Here is a 23491-nt window from a genome sequence, read left to right as displayed (position 1 = left end):
TCTCAAATCTGGACGGCTGGAATATACTCGCTCAATAGTTTGCAGACAGTCATGAGCCAACCTCCCCCTTCATGAAATGGTAATAAAGATGCCAGATTAAGGGTATTATACACCTTCATGGTTACATCTTCTTGCTCAAGTATCACTGCCTGGTACTGCACCATCCTACTTGGGGATAACCAGTGATGCCCTTTTTGTTCTAAAACTGCTGCAACAGCATGTGGCACATAAACAGTCACTTTTTGTCCCAATGTCAATTTTCGTGCCTCTTGTATTAACAGCACAGCAGCTGCAACTGCTCTGAGGCATCCTGGCCACCCTGCACTCACTTTATCCAGCTGTCTTGAAAAATAAGCCACAGGTCTTTTCCAATTTCCTAAAGTCTGTACAAGCACTCCCAAAGCCTGGTGCCCTCTCTCATGTAGTTTTTTTTTTTTTTTTTTTTTTTTTTTTTTTTTACAGGCAGGATTGGAGTATTGTACTCGGATTGACATTCTCGCAGCAGTCCATACTTTAAGAAATTATTAATCATAGGCTCCAGTCCAACACGGGCCTCTAACTTCATGGGATACTGTTTTCACCTTACCGGTTTAGCTCCTTGTTTTAATTTCACCTTTACCGGTTCTGCACATCTGGCTCCCAGGTTTCTCCGTTGCCCACACAAAAGGGATTACTGCGTCCATTACTTCAGAGGGAATTTCACTTGGTCCATCCTCCACCTGTTCGGAATCCAGTGCTTTCTGCAACATATATGCTTGTGCCTTCCAGGCGTTACTTTGTGGAATGTGCACCTTAACTTTGTTTTGATCAAAGGTTATCTGTGCCCCCAGTTTATTCAGTAAATCCCTCCCCATTAGGGGTAATGGGCATTCTGGCATGTATAAGAATTCATGTGTTAACACTTTATTTCCTATTTCACATTTAATTGGTTGACAGAAAGGTTTGACCTCTCGCTTTCCCGTGGCCCCAATTACTGGCATAGAGAATTTACTCATTGGTCCCTTACAGCTATTTAGTACTGAGTATGCTGCTCCAGTGTCTACTAAAAATTTAACTGTTTCGTTCCCCAGCTTTACTGAAACCAGGGGTTCGGCTGGGGAATCCAGTTCCTCAACCCCCGGTCCCCGTCAGTCTGAATCCTCTGTACCGAACACGAGCAAATCTGCCTCTGGAACAGATGCAGACTGAGGTTTCCAATGATCTGTTTGTCTCTTCGGGCACTCATTTTTCCAGTGCCCCTTCCCCCTGCAAATTGCACACTGATCTCTCCTTAGCGGAATTCCATCTCCCAAATTCCCTCTTACTCTATACCCTCTTCTACGTCCTTGTCCTTTTGGAAAACTCCTTCCCTGAGAGGGAGTTTATGCTTGGGCAAATGCAGCTGCCAAGATTGCAGCATTTTGCCTCTTATCTTTCAGTTTCTCCTTTTGTTTTTCCTTTCTCTCCACTTCTTCCCTATTATTGTACACCTTATCTGCAATTTCTATTAATTGCGATATCGACATCCCCGACATACCATCTACTTTCTGAAGCTTTCTCCTTATATCTGGTGCTGATTGTCCTACAAATAATGTAGTAAAAGTTATTTTATTTGCTTCGTCCTCGGGATCCAAGTCTGTCCATTTTCGGGCAGTTTCACATAACTGCTCGTAAAATGCAGAGGGATCCTCAGTCTTACCCTGTGCGATTTGATATAGTTTTGCAATATTTTTGGGCCTAGGCACTCCATGCTTTACCCCATATAGTATTAACTGTTGGTACTGTTTAGTCATTAACCTGCCTGCCCCTGTGTTTTGATCCCAACCCGGTTCCCGGGTCGGCATAAAACGGTCTGGTCCGTCTCTGGCATTTTGCCTTTCATTTTCCTCTTGAGCTTTATCTAATACCATTCTTTTCTCCTCAGGTGAAAGCAAAGTATTTAAAAGCACCTGTAAATCCTGCCAATCTGGATTATGATTTTCAATTATCATTTTAAAGGATTGATACATCTTTTCTGGATTTTCTCGGTACGACCCAGCAGACTCCTTCCAATTCATTAAATCTGTAGTTGACAAAGGGACCTTCACATACACAGGCATCCCGTCTGGTCCGACTGCTTGACGCAGCAGGGCCTGAATCACGGGATTTTGTTGAGCCCGAGTAGCCCGAGTTCTGCCTGCAATCGGGCTACATGCCTCACTTCCCTTATTTCTGCTATTAACACTATCTTGATCTCTTTCAGGAGAGACCAATAATTGTACATCCTCTTCCTCATCACCCGCTTTTAAACATCTTTTCCCAATGCTACAAGCAGAGCAACACCGAGACATTTTCTCTTTGTTTCCCATCATCATTAACACATTTGAATCAGAGATCAACAGCTTACATTTTTTTTCTAGTTTCATGATCATTTCTCAGAGAGAAGAACAAATCTACATATGGGACCTCATCCCATTTGTTCTGTCTTCTACAAAACAACATAAGTTGCAAGATTGTATTACAGTTTAGCGTTCCCATTTCTGGCCGTTTTTCCTCATCCTCCAGTTTATACATTGGCCACCACTGAGTACAGTATTCCTTTAATTTTCTCCTTGTTAAAGGATTCCCACCAAACTTTCTCCAATGTTTCAGGATGCATCCTAAAGGAGAACAGGAGGATACCCCCACAGATTGTCCTGTTCCCATATTACCACCCTTAAAAGAACGTTCTTACCAATTACGCTTTCGTACACTCCAGTCGTCACTGTCCAAACGTGTACAAAGCTTACCTTTGGTTACCACAACCAATTACCCTTGTATCATACCCTTTATGCAATGTCTCTTAATAATTACTGCGTTGCACCTTTGAGTCGCTTACCTGTTCCGACCAGGGAGGGTGCTCACGGAGTCCCCGAACAAAACGGTCGGTGCGCGCTGGAGTCCGATGAGCAGCGTCTCCCTGCCGGAACTGGCAAGACGATCCGGGCAAGGCTTTACAGCGAGGGTCCCACCTGGGTCGCCAGAAAACTGTTGTCCGAAAAGCGGATTCGTTGCCCGGTGTGCAATGAGCCAATAATTACACACTCAGGAGAGACATTTATTTATTTATTTATTTCAGAGTTGCGCAAGCCTGGGTGCTCGGTGGTCTCCCACAAATCAAGCACACCCCCCCAACTTTTCAGGTAGCATTTATACAATCAAATTTGCCATATTTGTGACTTCCTTCCTCTTATTGCCATATTTGTGACTTCCTTCCTCTTCTACACTGATTGGTTAATGATTTCTTCACATTTCCCTGGGTCCCACCCCTGCTTCTCAAGGTTCTGATCAATTAATTAACACTGCCCCAGCTGGGTCAGTAGGTGTTATCTTCCAAGGCCCTGAGGAAGAAGACATAATCCAGACCCCTTAATCATCACTGTTTTAACAGTGAGAGGAAGCTTTTTACTTCCCAAGGTCTTGGCGCCCAAACAGGCCTTATTTCTCAGCCTTGGCATCCTCCCTTCTGGAGAGTGGGGCACAGGAATGCAGACTGCTTGTAACTCCCTTATCTCTCCAGCCTGCACCAGCTCTGAGGCCTTTTCTTAATGAACTAGGAGCACGGCCTAAGGCTTCAGCAAATTTAGCTACTTATGCTAAGCAAGTGTGCGGCTACTCATGCTAAATAAATTCTATCTAAGATAGAAGTTATCCAAATCTACCTACTTCAAACATTCTTTCTGAGCTTCTCAGGGTTGTCTTGTAACACCCAGGTTACTCAGATGTATTGTATTTAGTTCCAGCTTCACCCTGGCAATAATAAATCTCAGTGAATGAAATGAAAGCTGTGTGTAACCTACTTCTATTGGCTGGGAATGAAGAAGCAGCTGATCTCCTGAGTATTGGAAGACATAGAAAACTAGAGATTATTCTGAATGTGATGTTTTTAAACATTGAATTGGAAGTTCACATAGTGTGCGTGGTCTGCTTGGCCTTTTCAGTTGTGGTTGTGCATGTGCATATTAACTTCTGGAAGCAGTGCTGACTCCATGCAGAATATAATGGATGGGTAGTCAACCACAGAAGCTCAATTTTGAGGTCAGTGCCTTGGGCTTCACATTAATTTTGTATTTTGAAGTATTAAACGCAATGTGACCCACTATTTCTAAAATACCCAAGCTAATATGAGGCTAGCCTCACCAAACAGATAATAACAAAAACAAACAAACAAAAAAAACCAACCCTATATCATTGTCTTGACTACCTTTGGTCTACTTTGTGATTGCAACTTTTTCTTAAAATATATGGCTGTAATGTTTAATGTGGAGAAGAGGCAATGTGGTTTTGAGAGATCGGTTGTGAATAGTTTGGAAGGCTTGTGGGATTTGTGAATTCATTTCATGGTGGTTGTTTTTTGTTGTTGTTTAAGCTTCCTGTTCTGCTTTTGATTTAGCTGATTTGGCTAGCCCCCCACTCCACTTCTGCTCTCCCTCAAATTTTGCTGTTTGTGCTATTTGGCAATGGATTATGGAATGCAAGTTTTATTTAAGTAACTGAAATGTAGAAGGTGCTGCCCTTTGTATGTACAGACAGCATGACCATAGCTCATCTAAATGGTCAAATGTGTAAATCTTGCTCTTAGTTTCCTTTATTTGCTGCGTGTCTTGACACAGTGTTAACATCTGCACTGAAAATATGCCAGCATTCTCAGTTCCACATCCCACGTGGACAAAAAAAAAAAAAAAAAGAGAGAGAGAGAGAGGGAGAGAGAGAAAGGCACACATTGTGTTTGTTTCTTTTGATAGTTTAGTTCAAACTAGCAGTTTCTGTGGATTTTTCCCCCTTTTGTGTAATACCTGAATTTTAAAGAGAAATGTATAACTAGTAAGGTGGAATACCTTACAAAATGCTTCATCCTGACTTCAGTATGGTGCTTGGTGAAAACATCAAATTGAAGGCTATTCAGCTGTACCTAATGTTTTTGCACTCAGCTGCTGTAAGATTAACCTCTTATATGATTCAGCACTGCTTTTGTGGTAGAGATCATTGTGACATTAAAGCTAGAACCCATTAGAAAGACTCTTTCATAATGTTTTAATAATCAGTAGCTATTACTGATCTCTCAACTCTTTATTTTACTTTGTAGCAGAAAAGTTAGAGATTTTTCTGAAGTTATCCTCAAGGATACTGGTCGTTGTCTGGACAGTGTCAGAATATTAAAGAACGTTAACAATATACAACGGTGATGGTTGTTGTTTACCTCATTGTGCTAGTTTGAAGCTGTTAGGCTTATCCTTTTAAAAAACTATTTTTTTCTGTTCCTTTTGGTTCTTATTTTGTAAACTAGCTTAAAGATTCCGAAAGACACGTAGAAAGCTTTTTGTGTTGTTTCTAAAGGGGCTGAAGTTTTAAGGGAAGAGAGGTTTCCCCACCCCTATCCTACACAATGGAGCTTTCAGAGAACCTCTCTTAAAAGGCATAGCTACAGCTTTTGTGTTGAAGGGTGTGTCTGCTGGTGATGCAGATAGGCTGGCTGGTGATTAACAAAGGTCATTAGACTTTGGAATCTGGCAGGGGAGTGGGGTGGTGTGTCTTCTGCGCGGAGCAGGAGGGCTCCCCAGGGATGGGAGTAGTTTGGAGGGGGGTCCTCCATCCTGTTCCCCCTCCCGCTGGGAGGTTACTGTGTTTTGCTTCAGTCTGTAGGACTGTGTTGCTGGAACTAATAAACACGTTTATCATTCATGGGATAAAAGAACCTTTGGAAATCTTTGCAAATGATTGTTCAGGAAGAAAAGGTGCTGTTTTGACAGCACGTGAGAACAGATACTATTTGTTGGAGGGAGGGGAGAGAGAGAAGGTAAATCATACAAAAGAGGGAAAGTAGTATTCTTAGATGCTGATTTTTTTTTCTGGTATCATCCAAGGGAGGGGGGAAATCCTGTGTGCTTGAGATGAAGCTGAGATAAGTGAGGCCATGTTGTGCAGGCAAGAAGCTATGAGCCTCTGAGTGCAGGAGTTGTCTGAGCTAAAATGGCTGCTCCCAAAGCTCAGAGGACTAGGGCAGCTTAGTGAGTCTTAAAGCTTCAGTGATGCAGGGGCTCATGTCTCTTGAAAGTGTGATAAACACGTTTAGTAGAGCCGTGGCTTGTTTGGCTGAGACAGAAGACTAAGCTTGGGGGATGGGTAGTGAAAACCGGATGATCTGCTTTTCTGTGAAGTGCTCTGAATGCAGGAGTCATTTGCTCCGTGGAAAAAATTTGTTTTCAGGTCTAATGGACTGTGCTAAAGGAGACATGGGGTGGGGCTTCACTCACTGCTGTAATTTGATCCAGAGCAGATAGCAACCTTTTCCACACAATTTGGTCTGGTGCTTGCAAATAAAAGCTCGAGTATCTTGATCATTGTAGCTTCGTTAGCTGAAAAGAAGCTGGTGCATTGTTTTATTTATTTTTCTTGGAGGTGGTGGGGGGACACGTTGCATTGAGCACAGTAATGTAGATTAAACATGTGGAGTGTCTGTGTGCTCAGACTGTCCAGAATTAGACTTGCCAGAAGTTTATTTTAGTAGGCTATCAGAAGAAGCATTATTTTGTGTAAAAATCCTGATGTACTGTCCTCTCATCTCTGTGCCCTAATGTTTTTGGGCTTTGTATTGGGCATAAATTGCAGGGTTTCAGTAGCAGGGGGCTACAGGGTGCCCTGTGTGGGAAGAGGCTGTGAACTGCCCAGTGCCAGTCACAGTTGGTTCCAGATGTCTCTGAAATGGATGAAAACAACCCATTGCGTGGCAAAACTTCAACCAGTTGAAGGAGCACGTGACGCCTCTGCTCAGACATATTTTAAGAAAGGATGGTAGCTGCTAGGGGCAGGAGATGCATGAGAAGACACAAAAGGAGATGTGGAAGGAGACATTAGGGATGCAGCTAGAGATGCACTCTTGGAAGGGACAGTGACACCCAAGGAAGGGAACTGCAGCACATGGAGGAACTCATGCTGAAGCAGAAGAGCAGTAAGAAGCAAGTAGCAGTGGAGGAAAACGAGTAAGAAGCATGGAGGGGCAGAAGAAAGAAACCAATATGCACTGACCCCAACCATTGTCTCACCAAAGGAATTGGGACAGACTGGGTGTAATGTGTGGCAAAAACAAGGGAAGTGGAGACTAGGGAGGGGGGAGGAGAGGTGTTTGGCTTAAGTTGACCCTGGGGAAGGGGGGGGAAGGGTGTTTCCTTAAATGTTTGTTTGTCATCTTTGTTTCTCAATAACCAAATCAGTAATTAAAGTTTATGTTAGTTGGCAATAAATTAAGTCAAGACTGTCCCCGAGTCAAGACTGTTTTGCCTGCAGCAGGTTTTCATCTTTCTGTAGAAGGGAGTTTTACATTCTACAGTAAATACATGAGGTTCTCACCGTAAAATATTTTTGGCTGCCGTTGCATCTTGGATCTCTGGAACTCCTAGGTTATCTTGGCCTGGTGCAGTGTGTGGGAAACTTAATAAATGAACTGCCACTTTAAAATAATAGGTTGTTCTTGTTTCCAGCCACTGCACAGGGCAGAAGGCTCTCAGCCTTTTGCATTTCTTGTGTCTTCTTGTCTATGGCAATACATAAACTTTGAGTCTAGTGATAAATTCCTCCCCAGAATTCTGTGATGCAGGATTAATTGGTCACATACTGAACTTGATGTTACCAAATTTTGTTATGTTGTACTTCACAGTATGCAGGGGTTTGGGATGAGTCAAGGAAGTCATGATGTGTTTAGGGAAGATGGATCTTAATAGTGTTTCCATTGTACTTTTGCAGTATTCCCATTTCCCTTACTGACCATCCCTTACTCCAGCCCTTGCCCTTCCCCAAACTCCTATCCCACCAAAGATAGGTCCTCAATGACAGACTAAACCAGAACTCTGTAGGCTCTAACAAAGAGTGGAGATGTTCTCAGTGTTTGGTGGAATTAATTCCAATGTGCAGCATTCTATTCTGTATACACATATTTAGATCTCACTTTTCCATTATGCCTATGTTTTCCACTGAAGTCAGGAATGATAGGATTTTGAAAAGAAAGGAAAATGTTTCCATTTTAAGGTTTTTTAATCTCTGGTAATGAAACTGGCAGAACTTCCTCAGCTTCCAAGATGGTCAGTGGGTCATATAGAAGCAGAAACCACTGTCATCTGTTTGTAAGCTTCAGTGCATGAATGTTCGGGAGTAATGTGGCTGTTCTTCTAGCATATAGTTGCTAGTCTTTGAATGAGACAAACTTCCTAACAACAGCCCTCTCCTGAGGAATGGAAAAGCCTAGAGGACAAATTCCATTGAATTAGTAGTCATTTGTCAGAAGGTCGACTGTAGCATTGATGTCAGCAACTTTTGAGTTACCTAGATAGGACTTTCTTTGAATTCAAATTGCCTTGATGCATCTTAAATGTTGAGTTTTAGGCTGCAGTAATGGAATTTCTGGAAATCATTGTCATGTGACAGGAAGCTTGGTGTTATATATTTTCAGAGTTCAATGAATGACCTTTCTGTTTAAAAACAAAAGAAAAAAAATGAAAAACCCCAAACCCTGCCTCTTTCCTTCTCTCTTCCTTGTTTTTCTTGCAGAATTTTCTAATGCAAAATATCATTCCTGAGCCATGGAGGTGCTGCAGTGTGATGGTTGTGATTTCCGAGCTCCATCCTATGAAGACCTAAAAGCTCACATTCAGGATGTTCACACTGCTTTTCTGCAGCCAACAGATGTCTCTGAGGAAAGCCCTAGCCAGCCAAGGTCTGGCTCTATGAATGCTAGCAACCAGACTGAGGTTGAATTTTCTTCTGTAAAGGATGAATTTACAATTGCAGATGAAATAGCAGGTAAACCTCAACCCTAAGCCCCTATCTCACATGTGACTTATTTCAGTGCATTTTAATTTGTATGTTTCAGTGTGATTTTTTAAAAGCTGTTATCTTTATTGCTATGGCAGTGAAGTGAATGATGTTTAGTTACAGCCATGCTGGTTCTGATCACTGCTTTTTCTGTAAATGCAAACATGGAGTGTGGATTTGTCTCCTTGCTGTTTTTCATGTGCTTCTTCACATTGATTCTTTTCCTTTCTTTTCACCACCATGAGCTCTAGAAGAGTTTTGAACTTTATTAGTGTACTTTTTTTATTTCAAGAAGCTTATTTTGGAAGTTGTCCATCCCAAATTATGCACCATCCATTAGTTTTCTTACCATTCTCATATATACTGGTCTAATCATAAATAAGTGAGGGAATCCTGGTGTGATTAATATGTGTTCAAGATGTGGTTATATTCATATGCATACAGGGTGTGTGTGTGGGAAATTGTCTATTTTGTTTTACTTATTGACATATTCACTTTTTAATTCTTATTTTAGGGCAAAATGCAACAACTCAGACGGGGTCTGGAAGTTATTATAGCCAGAGCCAAAGTTTTTATGGTCAGCATATGGCTCCAAATCCTAAACCAACCAACAAGTTTTTCCAGTGCAAATTCTGTGTGCGTTACTTTCGATCTAAAAACCTCCTCATAGAGCACACACGCAAGGTTCATGGAGCACAAGTTGGGGGGAGTTCAGTAGGGCCACACACTGCTGGATCCTTAAATTACAACATCATGATGCACGAGGGGTTTGGCAAAGTTTTCTCTTGCCAGTTCTGCACCTACAAATCACCAAGGCGCGCGAGGATTATTAAGCACCAGAAAATGTATCACAAAAACAACCTGAAGGAGAGTTCAACTCCCCCTGCTGCTGCTGTATCTGAATTGACATCTGCCTCTGTGCCAGTGCAGGAGCCCTGCAAGGAATTGCCTGCAGAGGTGGTAGAACGGAGCATATTGGAGTCCATGGTCAAGCCTCTAACAAAGTCCAGGGGCAACTTTTGCTGTGAATGGTGCAGCTACCAGACACCTCGAAGGGAGCGCTGGTGTGACCATATGATGAAGAAGCACCGCAGCATGGTAAAAATACTGTCAAGCTTGAGGCAGCAACAAGACGGAACCAGTGTGCCCGATGTGCAGAATAAGAGTGCCCAGAATGCCTCCCCAAACTCTAATTATGTCTCCATGAATACGACAGGACGTGATATGTCAAATGCCTCAAACTTCAGAAGCTCTACGGGCAATTCCCTTATCAGGCCCAACTCTTCTACATCCTCCAAGTTTTCTAGTGTGTCTTATCCTCAAATGAAGTCTAAGTCACCTCAAAACTCAAGTGTAGTTAATTTGTCAGACAGATCCCGCTATGGAGTTGCTGACATGACAAATTCTTCTGCTGACTTGGAAACAAGCAGCATGCTAAATGACTCCAGCTCAGATGATGAAGAGCTAAATGGAGTGGACAGCGAGAATGGCTTGAACTCTGTGGATCACCAGACCTTAGGAATGTCTGCAGAGCAACTGATGGGATCTGATGGCAACAAACTGTTGGAAACAAAGGGGATTCCCTTTAGAAGATACATGAACAGGTTCCAATGTCCTTTTTGCCCTTTCCTCACAATGCACCGCCGAAGCATCTCCCGTCACATTGAAAACATTCACCTGTCTGGAAAGACGGCTGTATACAAATGTGATGAATGCCCTTTCACCTGTAAAAGTTCGTTAAAGCTTGGAGCTCATAGGCAGTGTCATGCAGGCACAACATCAGAGTGGGACACCTTGAATTCTCAGAGTGAAAACATCATCTCTTTGAATGACAACACAGTTTCTTATGAGAGTGGAAATATAAATGGTGGGAAGTCAGCTGGGATGATGGAGCCAGTGCAGCAGCAACAGCAGCAGTTGCCTCAACCCCATTCACAGCATCCCTATAAGTGCACAATGTGCAACTATTCCACCACTACTTTGAAAGGCCTCAGAGTTCATCAGCAGCACAAGCACTCATTTTGTGACAACTTGCCAAAATATGATGGACTGCCATCCAACACGCAACAAGAGAGTGAGGCAGATGCTCATACCGCTGCCAGCACGGTGAAGAAAAGCCAGACCTCAATTCTTGGGCTCTCGTCTAAAAATAACTTTGTTGCTAAGGCTGCTCGGAAGGTGTTAAATGACTGCCCTTTGGATCTTTCACCAGTGAAGAAAAGAACTAGAATTGATGAAATAGCAAGCAACCTGCAGAGCAAAATCAACCAAAACAAACAGCAAGAAGATGCTGTGATTAATGTAGAGGATGATGAGGAAGAGGAGGAAGACAACGAGGTGGAGATAGAAGTGGAATTAGACAGAGAAGAAGAACAAACAGAACCAATGATGGAGGTTTCTAGTTCTTATGCACCCCAGCAAATGTGGGGGAGAGAGACTAATGAGTCCCAGAAGGAGGCAAACTTCAGAAACATGCAGCATGATTATAATTCTACCAATGGAGCAGAGATTGAACTCACTTTATCTGAAGATGAGGAAGACTATTATTCTTCCGTTAGCATGAAAGACCAACAGAGCCCTAACACCTCTGTTCTGGGGAGCCAGCCAAATATGTATGTCCCTGATCAGAACAACGAAAATGTGGAGTTTAATGACACTGGCAGGCTTTATTATTGTAAACACTGTGATTTCAGCAACAAATCTGCCAGGAGCGTTAGCACCCACTACCAACGGATGCATCCCTACATTAAATTCAGCTTTAGGTATATCTTGGATCCTAATGATCACAGTGCAGTATACCGATGCCTTGAGTGTTATATTGACTACACAAACTTTGAAGATCTGCAGCAACACTATGGAGAGCATCACCCTGAAGCTATGAATGTATTGAACTTCGATCACTCTGATCTGATCTACCGCTGTCGCTTCTGTTCTTATACAAGCCCAAATGTTAGAAGCCTGATGCCGCATTACCAAAGAATGCATCCAACAGTGAAAATTAACAACGCAATGATATTTTCAAGCTATGTTGTTGAACAGCAAGAGGGACTAAACACAGAGTCTCAGACACTGAGAGAGATCTTGAATTCTGCTCCAAAAACTATGGCAACCTCCACCCCCATGGCTCACGGGGCTAGTGTGCCAGCAGGTTTTAACAAAAGTGCCACAAAGAGTTTTAGTCCTGAATGTGAAAATCGGAAGGCGCCTTCAGTCAATACTGTGGTTGTTTATGACTGTGACGTGTGTTCATTTGCAAGCCCCAACATGCATTCTGTTCTGGTGCATTACCAGAAAAAACACCCTGAAGAAAAAGCATCGTATTTCAGAATTCAGAAGACCATGCGTATAGCTTCTGTTGACAGGGGCTCTGCCCTGGCTCAAATGTCTTTTGAGATGGGGGTGCACATCTCCCCCAAAGTGTCCAACTTGGCTTCCCAACCTCCACCTCCCCCTCCACCCCCAGATCTTGCTCCTGAACTCTATTATTGCAAACACTGTTCATATAGCAACCGCTCAGTTGTGGGAGTGCTTGTCCACTACCAGAAAAGGCACCCAGAAATAAAGGTCACTGCCAAGTACATCAGGCAGGCACCCCCTACTGCGGCAATGATGAAGGCTGGTGAACTGCCATCTGGGATTCAGAGGCTGCCAGTGTCGATGCAACAGTTGAGCCGGGGCAGTTCCGAGAGCTCTGTGAATCCCCTTGAGAACGAAATGTTCTTCTGCCAACACTGTGATTATGGAAACCGAACCGTGAAAGGCGTGCTCATTCATTATCAAAAGAAGCATCGTGATTTCAAAGCCAATGCAGATGTGATTAGGCAGCATACAGCCACCATTAGAAGCCTTTGCGATCGCAACCAGAAATCATCTGGCAGCATGCCTGCTCACACCTCCAGCACTGAACAGGACAAGACAAAGCTGAGAGCCCTCAAGTGCAGGCAGTGTAGCTACACGTCGCCTTACTTCTATGCATTGAGGAAGCATATTAAGAAAGACCACCCAAATCTGAAGGCCACAGTCACGTCCATTCTGAGATGGGCATTTTTGGATGGCTTGATAGAATCTGGTTATCACTGTGAATGGTGCATTTATTCACATACAGAACCAAGTGGTTTGCTTGTGCACTACCAAAGGAGGCATCCTGAACATTATGTTGATTATACATATATGGCAACTAAACTCTGGGCAGGTCCGGATCCTGCCCCTCCTACCCTAGTGATGCCAACAGAGGCAAAGACCTATAAATGCAGAGACTGCATTTTTGAAGCATCTTCCATTTGGGATATTACTAATCATTACCAGGCTTTTCACCCTTGGGCCATGAATGGGGATGAATCTGTATTGTTAGATATCATTAAGGAGAAAGATGCTGCTGGGAAAACTGGTGCACAGCTTGATGAAGTTGGGGCCAGAATTAATTTGGAAAACCAGGTAACATCACAGGTGGATCAGGCTGCGGAGGACCCCAGCCTTTCCCAGGAAAAAACTGTCCAGCTGGCTTCTGCAAACCCTGCCATCTCCTCCACTCCATATCAGTGTACAGTTTGCCAGTCCGAGTACAATAACTTGCATGGCCTCCTGACACATTATGGCAAAAAGCATCCTGGCATGAAAGTGAAAGCTGCTGACTTTGCACAAGACATAGACATTAACTCAGGGGCTGTGTATAAGTGCAGGCATTGCCCATACATTAACACACGCATTCATGGAGTCCTCACACACTACCAGAAACGACACCCATCAATAAAGGTCACTGCTGAAGACTTTGTGCATGACGTGGAACAGTCGAATGACATCACCCAGAATGATGTGGAAGAGACAAGTAGGATTTTCAAGCAAGGATATGGTGCGTACAGGTGCAAACTATGCCCTTATACCCATGGCACATTGGAGAAGCTCAAAATTCACTATGAGAAATACCATAATCAGCCTGAATTTGATGTTTTTGCTCAGTCACCACCAAAGGTGTCTGCCTCAGTGGAACCAGACATGGTGACTGAAATCAAGGCCTCCCCAGAAATTGTTGCTGAGGGTGTTGGAGAAGCCTCTGTCCCAGCACCTCATTTCTCTAGTTCTCACTTAGTGTCTCACACAGTGTTCCGGTGTCAGCTCTGCAAATACTTTTGTTCCACCCGGAAGGGGATAGCCAGGCACTACCGCATCAAACATAACAATGTTCGAGCACAACCAGAAGGCAAGAACAACCTCTTCAAGTGTGCTTTGTGTTCCTACACCAACCCTATCCGCAAAGGGCTTGCAGCACACTACCAGAAAAGGCATGACATTGATGCTTACTATACCCACTGCTTAGCAGCCTCCAGGACAGTAAGCGACAAACCCAATAAAGTGATCATTCCATCTCCTCCCAAAGATGACACTCCTCAGTTAAGTGAGGAGCTGAGGAGGGCTGTGGAGAAGAAGAAATGCTCTCTCTGTTCCTTCCAGTCTTTTAGCAAAAAAGGCATTGTGTCCCACTACATGAAGCGTCACCCTGGTGTTTTTCCTAAGAAGCAGCATGCAAGCAAGCTGGGGGGCTACTTCACTGCTGTATATGCTGATGAGCATGAAAAGTCAACTCCAGCTGAGGAAAGGAATGACTTTGAAAGGCCTGAGGTGGACAGTGAGGCTCAGGAAATTGAGTGGCTTCCCTTCAGGTGCGTAAAATGTTTCAAGCTCTCCTTCAGCACAGCAGAGCTGCTGTGCATGCATTACACTGACCACCACAGCAAGGATTTGAAGAGAGACTTTACCATAGTGGGAAGTGGCACCCGCTCGCAGAACGCCGTCTACCAGTGCAAGCACTGTGATACTAAATTGCATAGCACGGCAGAGCTGACCTCACACTTGAGTAGTCACAATGAGGAATTCCAAAAGCGTGCCAAACGTCAGGAGAGGAGGAAACAGCTTTTGAGCAAGCAGAAATATGCAGATGGCGCTTTTGCAGATTTTAAACAAGAGAGGGTAAGGATCTGTGTGTCTGGTCTCCTCCTCTGCTAACAAATAAAAAGCTATTCTTCTACACCCCAGGAGGTTCTATATTACTAATGCCCACTTGCATGTTCTCTTTGACAGCCAAATGCCCACAGGCTAATGAGTGACTCAGTGTGCCAATGGGCTCCAAAAGTCAGTTACATATTCTACTTTAATTTCTTTCATTCTCCACCCCTTCCTAAGCACCTTAGGAAGCCCTGCTCCTTCCAGCTGTTTCCTTCAGGGTTTTTCCCTATCTCCCTTCCTTCCTCCCACCCTTATGGAGGGCTATCTGTATCTGACAGTTATGTATTCTTCTTTTGCAAGGCTGCTGTTTACTTTTTTTAGATTCTTTAGCAAATGTCCTGTTTTCCTTGCTCATCAATATACCTTGAAATAACACACCAATTTTCTTCTCAAGCTTATCCCTTTCGGTACATTCTCTAATAAAGAACCTGATGTTAATGTGCATCTATGCAATAATTTCAAGTTTTGGACAAGTGCTCCTGTGAACAGAAGACCAAATTCTACTCTTCTGCGCCCCCTTCCCCCATCCGGAGCAACTCTACTTGCTGTGGAAAAGCTCCTCACAATTGGGGGCGGGGCGTGGGATTGTGAAAGAACATGGTTTGGTTTTGTAAATTCAAACTGGATGATCTTCTAGGGGACCACTGTTATGCAGAAACTGAAAGTTTCTCCTGTGTGTGTCCTGTCCACTTATTTTGGAGGCTTTAATAGAAGTCAGCACAAATTGAGGTTGAAGTTTTGCACAATAGCACAAGTGTACACTAAATGTAATTTCCCTTCAGGTGCAAAATCTGGTCTGGGTATATATTTCTAAAAATCAGATATCAGAAGCATGTTTCAGTATTAAATTAATATAACTGATTTATGCTCATGCGCTTCAATAGGCTTTTGGACACTTGGAAGATGCCTCAAAACTTAAGGAGAGGAAAGTGGTTGGCTACAAATGTAAATTTTGTGTGGAAGTTCATCCAACGCTTCGTGCCATCTGTAATCACCTCCGTAAGCACGTCCAGTACGGGAATGTTTCTTCTGCGTCAGCTACAGTAAAGGTGAGAATTCTGTGAACTAACAGTATTTTTTTTTTTGTTTGCTTGATATTAAGGCCTAATTGAAAGCCCATGGAGGGCTCTCATGGAGTCAAATGGGTTTTGGATTGGGTATTCTGAACAGTTAAGTGTGACATTCTGATTTAGTACTTCAGCTTTCTGCAGTGCATTTTGTTTACTTTAAGATTTTTACCTTTCTTCAGCTCTTGATCAGGGGCACAAAAACTATTTAATTCTCATTTCTTATCTGCTACAAAGGAATTGATGTCACTGATGACTGAAAGGCTTGACTTATGAGCAGGAGCCTCTCTCTCAACTGTTCTGGGATACTTTTCTGCTTTCTTAGACCCTTAAGGTGTGGTTTTTTTTTTTTTTTCCTCTTCCTTCATATGCAAAGGTACACCTTTGCATATGAAATTATAGTGCTGGCAGCAAACACATATTCAAATAGTCAGCTGAGCCAGGGGTCCCATTCAAGTGGTTAATTGTAAATGTGCTGCTGTTTCCTCCCCATGCAAGGGGAGACCACCTAGAGTGTCTCTGAGGAGAGGCTGTGCTCCACAGCCAGCTTTCCAGGATATCAGCAGGGTGAGTTCAGGTGCGATAAGTTTGCAGGAACTGGTTATGCAGTTCTCCTTTTCTTGCTGCAATGAGCTCTCAGCAAAGTCTTCTGCAGTCTTCAGAATGTGACCTAAGTGTGCCTAATTCATGTCATCAACTGTGTGTTGTAAGGTAGCTGAGTCCTTCAGAATCTGAACAGTTCAACTCAAGAGCTTTCATCGTCCTTCCACTGACCTTCCTTTAGCTTACCCAATACTGCTGACAGAATGGGATGCTTTCCTCCTATCAAATGATTCCCACTCTTTCCCTGCTTCCCAAGTAAAGTTTATGTGGGGTCAATACCATCTTCTCACTGAACAGCAGGGAGCCAAAACTAAAATCCAAGACCAGAAAAACATGATATAAATATACTTTTCAGTTTTAAGGTTGCTGCAAAATGTGTGCTGTGATAATTAATGTTTAGGAAAGGGAACAAGAGATGGGTCTTAAATTTTTTTTTTTATTCATATATATATATAATATAAAATTTTTATATATATATATACACACACACACACACACACACACACACACATATATATAAAAAAGACAGCTCTCATTATACAGAATATACAGGAAGCCATTAGTATAGTATGGTAGGGATATCTTTAGAAAGTGGATGCAGTGGGAAACCTAAACATTAAAATTAACACATAGGAAAGACTGAGGGGCAGAAGGGAGAGAGAATTGATGGCTTTGGGGGGGTATGTGTTTTTTAGCAGGAAGCTGAAGATTCTTCAAGCACAACTTTGGAGGGTTTTGAGGGAGCCAAAGACCCTGGCATTGTGGAATTTACAGAAGTTGAATCTGGAGCATCCTTGGAAGATGAAACCAGGCCTGGGGGCTACCACTGCAGCCAGTGTGACCGGGTTTTGATGTCTATGCAGGGTCTGCGATCTCATGAGAGGAGTCACTTGGCTCTGGCCATGTTTACCCGGGAAGACAAGTACAGCTGCCAGTATTGCTCCTTTGTCTCTGCTTTCAGGCACAAGTAAGTTATGTTTTTTGTTTTCAATAGAAGCGCAGACTAGCACTACTGTTTTTCATGTAGGTTGACATTGAAGGAGAGCATGTACAATTTGATTTCAAGCTATATTTTTTTTCTTTCTCAGGGTTTAGGTATTTTTTATGCCCTCAAACCTTTTGCCATTGCTTGTGACTATTTATAAGAAGTTCCATTTTTATATCTTCATGAATTCAAGTTCTCTTTTTGTTATGTGTAGGAGAAATGCACACAAGCAAAAGATGTATCTTTTAGTAGACAGACAATGAAGCCCACCACTTAATACAGTCCTGTCAAATGCATGAAATTCAACAAGCCTGAAAGGAAAAAAGTATTTTCTTCACTAGTCTTGCATGTAACTACCTTGTTTCTGAATAGTATTGTGACTCTTTAGTTGATTGAGAGAGATTTCATTTCTAGTGTTGAACAGTTATCACAAACCAATCTTTTTTTTTTTTTTTTTTTAATTGCAGCATGTAATTTCAGTCTATGAACAGTCTTCACATCAGTGTGGTATACTTGAAATGGGTTGAGGAAATCACTTCTTGTCTGATGTGACACATGAAAATGCATGGTCATCATAAATAATCAAGTTCCTCATAACTTATTTCCTAAAGGTTGTCTTTACCTACAGCTGGGAAGTTTTAAAATTCTTTTAATCATAATTATTCATGGCTTGCCACAGAGAAATAAGGTTTGTGGGGTATTTTCCACTGGCATCCTAGACTGACAGGCACATACAAGTTTTCTGTAGCTTTTGGGGGGAGAACTGTCCCCCCCCCGGCAGAGAGATCCAATCCAGGTGCTCATTTGATGTAGACATTTATAGCAGTGTCAGTGGCAACCTTAAGTTGGGTGAAGTTGTCACTGTTCTGTAAGTCAATGCATGTGGGAAAGAAAGCATGATATAAGAAGTATTTAAAAACCCTTGTGTTAGAAAAGCAGTATTTCTGTCAGTGTCACAGCAGGTTGCCTATGTGGATGAGCAGCAGGGGGTAGTAATTGTCCAAGGGCTGGACAAGCCTCAGCAGTCTCTCCACAACATCCTGGATCTGAGCCCCTGGTAAGCAGCAAACCTCCCTAGACAGCAGGGTAGCAGGGTCAGGTCAGCAGATGGGGGCCTCCATACCTCCACATCAGGGAGTCTCCCACTGCTGTCTCTCGCTGCTTCCTCCTGCTGCTCCTGCGTGGTTCAGGCTCAGGCAGCTCAGATGTTTCACTGGACAGAGCTTCCAGCCCCTCATCTGCAACCAGGGCATTGAACCTATTCTGTAGGTGCAGATTTGCAGGTGGAGCAGGAGCCTTCCTCCTGGTGCCAGAAGTCACAAGCTTCCAGCCTTTGCCATCATGGGAGTCTCCATTTTCCAACCCAATAAGCACAGACTCTGGCTGCTCCTCCTCCAGTACAGTTGGGGGTTCAGGCTCTTGTCTATACAGGGTCTCTGAGAAGATCTAGTTAATCTTTTTATTGTCATCTCTGATGCTGTGCAGTCTGCTGACCTTCCCACAGCTCCTTTAATCTGGTGACACAGCTCTTCAACAAGCATATACCTTCTGCAGGCAAGGAGAGAGTTTCCCTCTGCCCCATCTTCAGGGAGAAGCCCCAGGCACTGCTGCAGCCCCAGACCTGGAGAGCTGCATCCTCCCTCAGGAGCTCTGAGTACGGGCCTCTGATGTGCCAGGGATAGTTGCTCCAGTCAATGCTGAGCTTGAGATATGTATTATATACATCTTTGGCAGTCCAGTTTAATTTTACACCAGCTCATTTCCTATCAGCTATTTAAAATGTGTTTTGTTTTATGAAATATTGACCACAAATGTTCAATGCCTCTTATTTAGGAGACTTACTGGTACTCCAGAGAAATGGGGATTTTTTTTTTTTTTAATCTTACCACAAACTCCCTGATGGATTTATGATAAAATTATGTTTCTGTGAAATGGCCCTGAAATTGAATATATGTTTTGGTTTTTGTTTCCATTATCATCAGATCTTTGAATACACAGACTTTGGTGTTAGCACTGGTAAACAGGGATTTTTTTGGGCCAGGCTCTGTCAGCGTGGGACTAAAGATCCTGTGACACCCTCTGTAGTGTGAGGGGCTGAAATAGAGTCCATTTTATCTAGATTTTGATATGCAGTAGAAAAAAAAAAAAGAACAATTTAGGTCAAGTAATAGGAAATAAAGCTGATGTATGCCTGGAACTATTAGGGTGGTGGTTGTTGGGGGGGAAGAGTGTTTTGTTAAATAAACCATCACTCTCCAAACTTGTCCACACCTTCTTGTTTCACTGGTATGTGCAAGCAGGCTCAGACTACTCTTATATTACAAAGCATTAATCTTTCCAAAGAAGAGGCTGTATCGGAGATGTCTCCATTCTGATCTGAAGCCATGGAAATAGGTGATTAATCTTCTCCTTCACCCTCCTGATTCCAGGATTTCTGTTGCTTTGAATTCCCCTGCAGAAAAATAGCATCTGGTCTCCCCCCCCTTCTGTTGTTGAGCTTCATGCGGGATCTCCCAGTCCATTATGTCTGAAACTCTGCCACCTTTTACTCCTGAAATTCATTGACCATAGACAGCTTGCTGGTACCTTCCCCCCAGAGCAGGCTGTCTAGTCTGCTTTTGCTGTGTAACCAAATAAAGGTTTCCTTTGTAGATCTAGAAAAATATTTTCCTTTCCTTAGGAGAAAAGGGGGCATATTTTCACAAAAACACTTAACAGAAAAATCCTGTACTAATATTTTCACCGTTCTGTCTGTTTCTGTTTTCTTTCAAATAGCCTTTATCCTTTAAGTGACTCTTCTGTTAGTCTGGATTTGGTATAATTTAATTGATAGTAATTTTGCCCGATGAGTTTAAGTGGTTTGTGTTCTGTGTGACAAAATTGATCTCAGCCATTTCTTTCTCAGATTAGATTCTGCTTTGTTCTGTAAGCAGACCTGTTGGATATAGAGAGATAGCCAGCATAAGAAAGGATGGCTGAGCCTGGCCTGGTCTTATTTATTATTGTTACTAGCTTTTTGGCTTGCATCTGAAGGAATAGCTGAAATGATTTACTATTTTCTTTTCTTTTTCTGTTTGTCTTCTGATCAGTCTGGATCGCCATATGCAGACTCATCATGGACACCATAAGCCATTCCGTTGCAAACTCTGTCCATTCAAGTCCTCTTACAATAGCCGCTTGAAAACCCATATACTTAAAGCTCATGCTGGTAAGTCTCTTGCTTATGCTCTCCCTCCACCTCGATCTCCCTTTCTCGCTGTCAGGTGTGCGCTCTTGTTCTCACGCGCTCCCTCTAGTGTGGCCGTGTGCTCCCTCGCACTCAGCCTTGCTCACAGTTATGTTTGCTCGCCCTCTCTCCCTCGTGCATAGTCATGCATGCTCCTCTTTGCAGTCTCTCACACGGTTACGAGCTCTCCCTCTTGCGCAGTCGCGCATTGTTGTGCAGTCATGCATGCCCTCTCTTGTGTGTGGTCATGCTCTCCTTTTGCGTGTGGTCACGCATTCTCTCTCACTTGTGAGACAGACATGTGACTAGAGAGAGGTAGAGCGAGCATGACTGCGCACATGTGGATGCGTATGCTCCCTTCCTCTCTCTTGGTCACATGTTCTTCCTCTTTCTGTCACACTTTCTCAGGTGGATGCACTTGTTCTTCCTCTCTGTTGCTCCATTGCGCGCGGTCACATGCTCTCCTTTTTTCTCACCAAGTTGCACTCACTTTCTCTTGCTTGTGGGTTCTCCCTCTTTCAGGCTCTTCCAGCACTTGCTGTCTGCTGCTAGCTTTCCCTCCCTCTCTTGGTTGCAGTCACGTGCTCTCTCTGTTATGCACTGTCTCTGTTTCTCGCAGTCACATGCTGCAGGTCATGTCCTCTTCCTCTATCTGTCTCTAAAGTGGTCGTGCGCTGTTTCTCTCTCTGATGCTTGGTGTCTTGGTCTCTATCCCTGTCGCTCTGGGTCTAGAGCTCTGTCCCTCTCAGTCTGGGACTGTTGCTCGCACTGTGTTGCTCTTGCACTGTGTTGCTCACTCTGGGATGCGACTCTCAGAGTCACGCTTGCTCTCTGTCTCTCGCATGCCTTCTCATTCTCTCCCTCGTGTTCTCTCGCATGCTCTCGCATTCTCTCTTGCGTGCGCCCTCTTGCTCATGTGTTAGCTTTTTCGCCTGCTCTCGCATTCTCTCACTCTCACACGCCTTCATGTTCTCTCCCACATTCTCTTGCACCTGCTTGCGCACATTCACCATCATGCTCATTTTGTCACGTTTGCTTTTGAGCGCTCAATCTCCTGCCCTAGTGCCCGCTTGACTTCTCACCCACCTTCGTGCTCTCACCTTCGTGCTCGGTCTCCCTCTTCCACATGCTCAGTCTTCCTCTCCCTCACGCGAGCTCCCTTCCTCTCGTATTCTCGTACTCCGCAAGCATGTATGCAGAAGCACAGGTCTCATGTTCTCGTTGTCCTGCACTCCCTGTCTTGCATGTTCCCTCTCACGTTTTTGTTCTGTGCTCCCTTGCGCATGTGCTCTCTCCCTCTTGTGTTTTCATTTGCCCGTGCTCCCCTGCGCGTGGTCTCTCCTCGTCGCTCTCTCGCATCCTCTCACGCATGAACTCGCTCTCCCTTGTGCGTGCATGCTCTCCTCATCGTGCTCATACTATTGCGGGCGCTCTCCCTCAGGCGCGTTTTCTCTCTCTCGAGTGCATTCTCTTGCATGTGTGTTCTGCTAATCGCCTCCGCGCTCTCCGTCTTGCGCGCCTCCGTGCGCTCCCCGTCTGTTGCGCGCCTCCTCACTCTACTTCACATTCTCTGTCACTCTACCCATCTGTTGCGTGCCTTCTCTCTCCCCTCCCCTCTGTCGCTCGGCCCCCCCCCAGCCTTCCTCCCTCCCCCCGCCACTGTCGTCTGTCGCGCGGCTCCCCTCCCCTCCCCTCCATCTCCTTCTCTCTCTCTCTCCTCCCTCCCTCTCTGTCGCGCAGCCTCCCTCCCTCCCTCCCTCTCTGTCGCGCAGCCTCCCTCCCTCCCTCCCTCTCTGTCGCGCAGCCTCCCGCTCTCCCTCCCTCCCTCTCTCCCTCTCTGTCGCGCAGCCTCCCTCCCTCCTCATCGCGCGGTCTCTTTCTCTGCGTCGCGCGGCCTGCCTCTCTCTCTCTCTCTCTCTCTCTCTCTCTTTCTCTCTCTCCCCCCCCGTCGCGCGGCCTGCCCCCCTCCTCTCTGTCACGCGATCTCCCTCTCTCTCTCTCTCTCTCTCTCTCCCCATTGCGTGGCCTGCCTCTCTCTCTCTCTCCCCCCCTGTTGCGTGGCCTGCCTCTCTCTCTCCCCCCCTCTCTTCCCCCCTGCTGCGTGGCCTGCCTCTCTCTCTCTCTCTCCCCCCCTCCGTTGCGTGGCCTGCCTCTCTCTCTCTCTCCCCCCCCGTCGCACGGCCTGCCCCTCTCTCTCTCTCTCCCCCCGTCACACGGCCTGCCCCTCTCTCTCTCTCCCCCCCCGTCACACGGCCTGCCCCCCTCTTTCTCCCCCTCTCCCCCCCAACCCGTTGCACGGCCTGCCTCTCTCTCTCTCTCTCTCTCTCTCTCTCTCCCCCCCCCCCCATCGCACGGCCTGCCCCCCTCCCTCTCTCTCTCTCCGTCGCAAGGCCTGCCTCTCTCTCTCTCTCCCCCCCCGTCGCACGGCCTGCCTCTCTCTCTCTCTCTCTCTCCCCCCGCCGTCGCACGGCCTGCCTCTCTCTCTCTCCCCCCCCCGTCGCACGGCCTGCCTCTCTCTCTCTCTCCCCCCCCCGTCGCACGGCCTGCCTCTCTCTCTCTCCCTCTGTCGCACGGCCTGCCTCTCTCTCTCTCCCTCTGTCGCACGGCCTGCCCCCCTCTCTCCCCCCCTCCGTCGCGCTGCCTGCCTCTCTCTCTCTCTCTCTCTCTCTCTCCCCGTCGCGCGGCTTGCCTCTCTCTCTTTCTCTCTCCCCCCCTCCCCCGCCTCTGTTGCATGGCCTGCCTCTCTCTCTCTCTCTCTCTCTCTCTCTCTCTCTCCCCCCCCCGCCCCGTCGCGCGGCCTGCCTCTCT

At 45.0% G+C, this 23491-nt stretch overlaps 1 protein-coding gene across 10 annotated transcripts in view; it reads left to right on the top strand.

Moving 5' to 3' along the window:
• LOC135323515 (zinc finger protein 462-like) overlaps positions 1–23491 on the top strand; it is a 117374-nt gene that overhangs the window by 33689 nt on the left and 60194 nt on the right. For 7 of the 10 annotated variants that reach the window (XM_064500217.1, XM_064500209.1, XM_064500212.1 and 4 more), the window contains exons 2-6: positions 8539–8790; positions 9317–14766; positions 15687–15851; positions 17168–17439; positions 20547–20665. In XM_064500217.1, the coding sequence (XP_064356287.1) occupies positions 8571–8790; positions 9317–14766; positions 15687–15851; positions 17168–17439; positions 20547–20665 (6226 nt within the window). In that variant the 5' untranslated portion in view covers positions 8539–8570. The remainder of the gene's footprint in view (positions 1–8538; positions 8791–9316; positions 14767–15686; positions 15852–17167; positions 17440–20546; positions 20666–23491) is intronic. The other 3 variants (XM_064500215.1, XM_064500216.1, XM_064500219.1) reach the window with 3 other exon arrangements.

Source organism: Dromaius novaehollandiae, chromosome W, assembly GCF_036370855.1.
Source record: "Dromaius novaehollandiae isolate bDroNov1 chromosome W, bDroNov1.hap1, whole genome shotgun sequence".
NCBI lineage: Eukaryota > Metazoa > Chordata > Aves > Casuariiformes > Dromaiidae > Dromaius > Dromaius novaehollandiae.
This window is presented reverse-complemented; position numbering and strand designations above follow the sequence as displayed.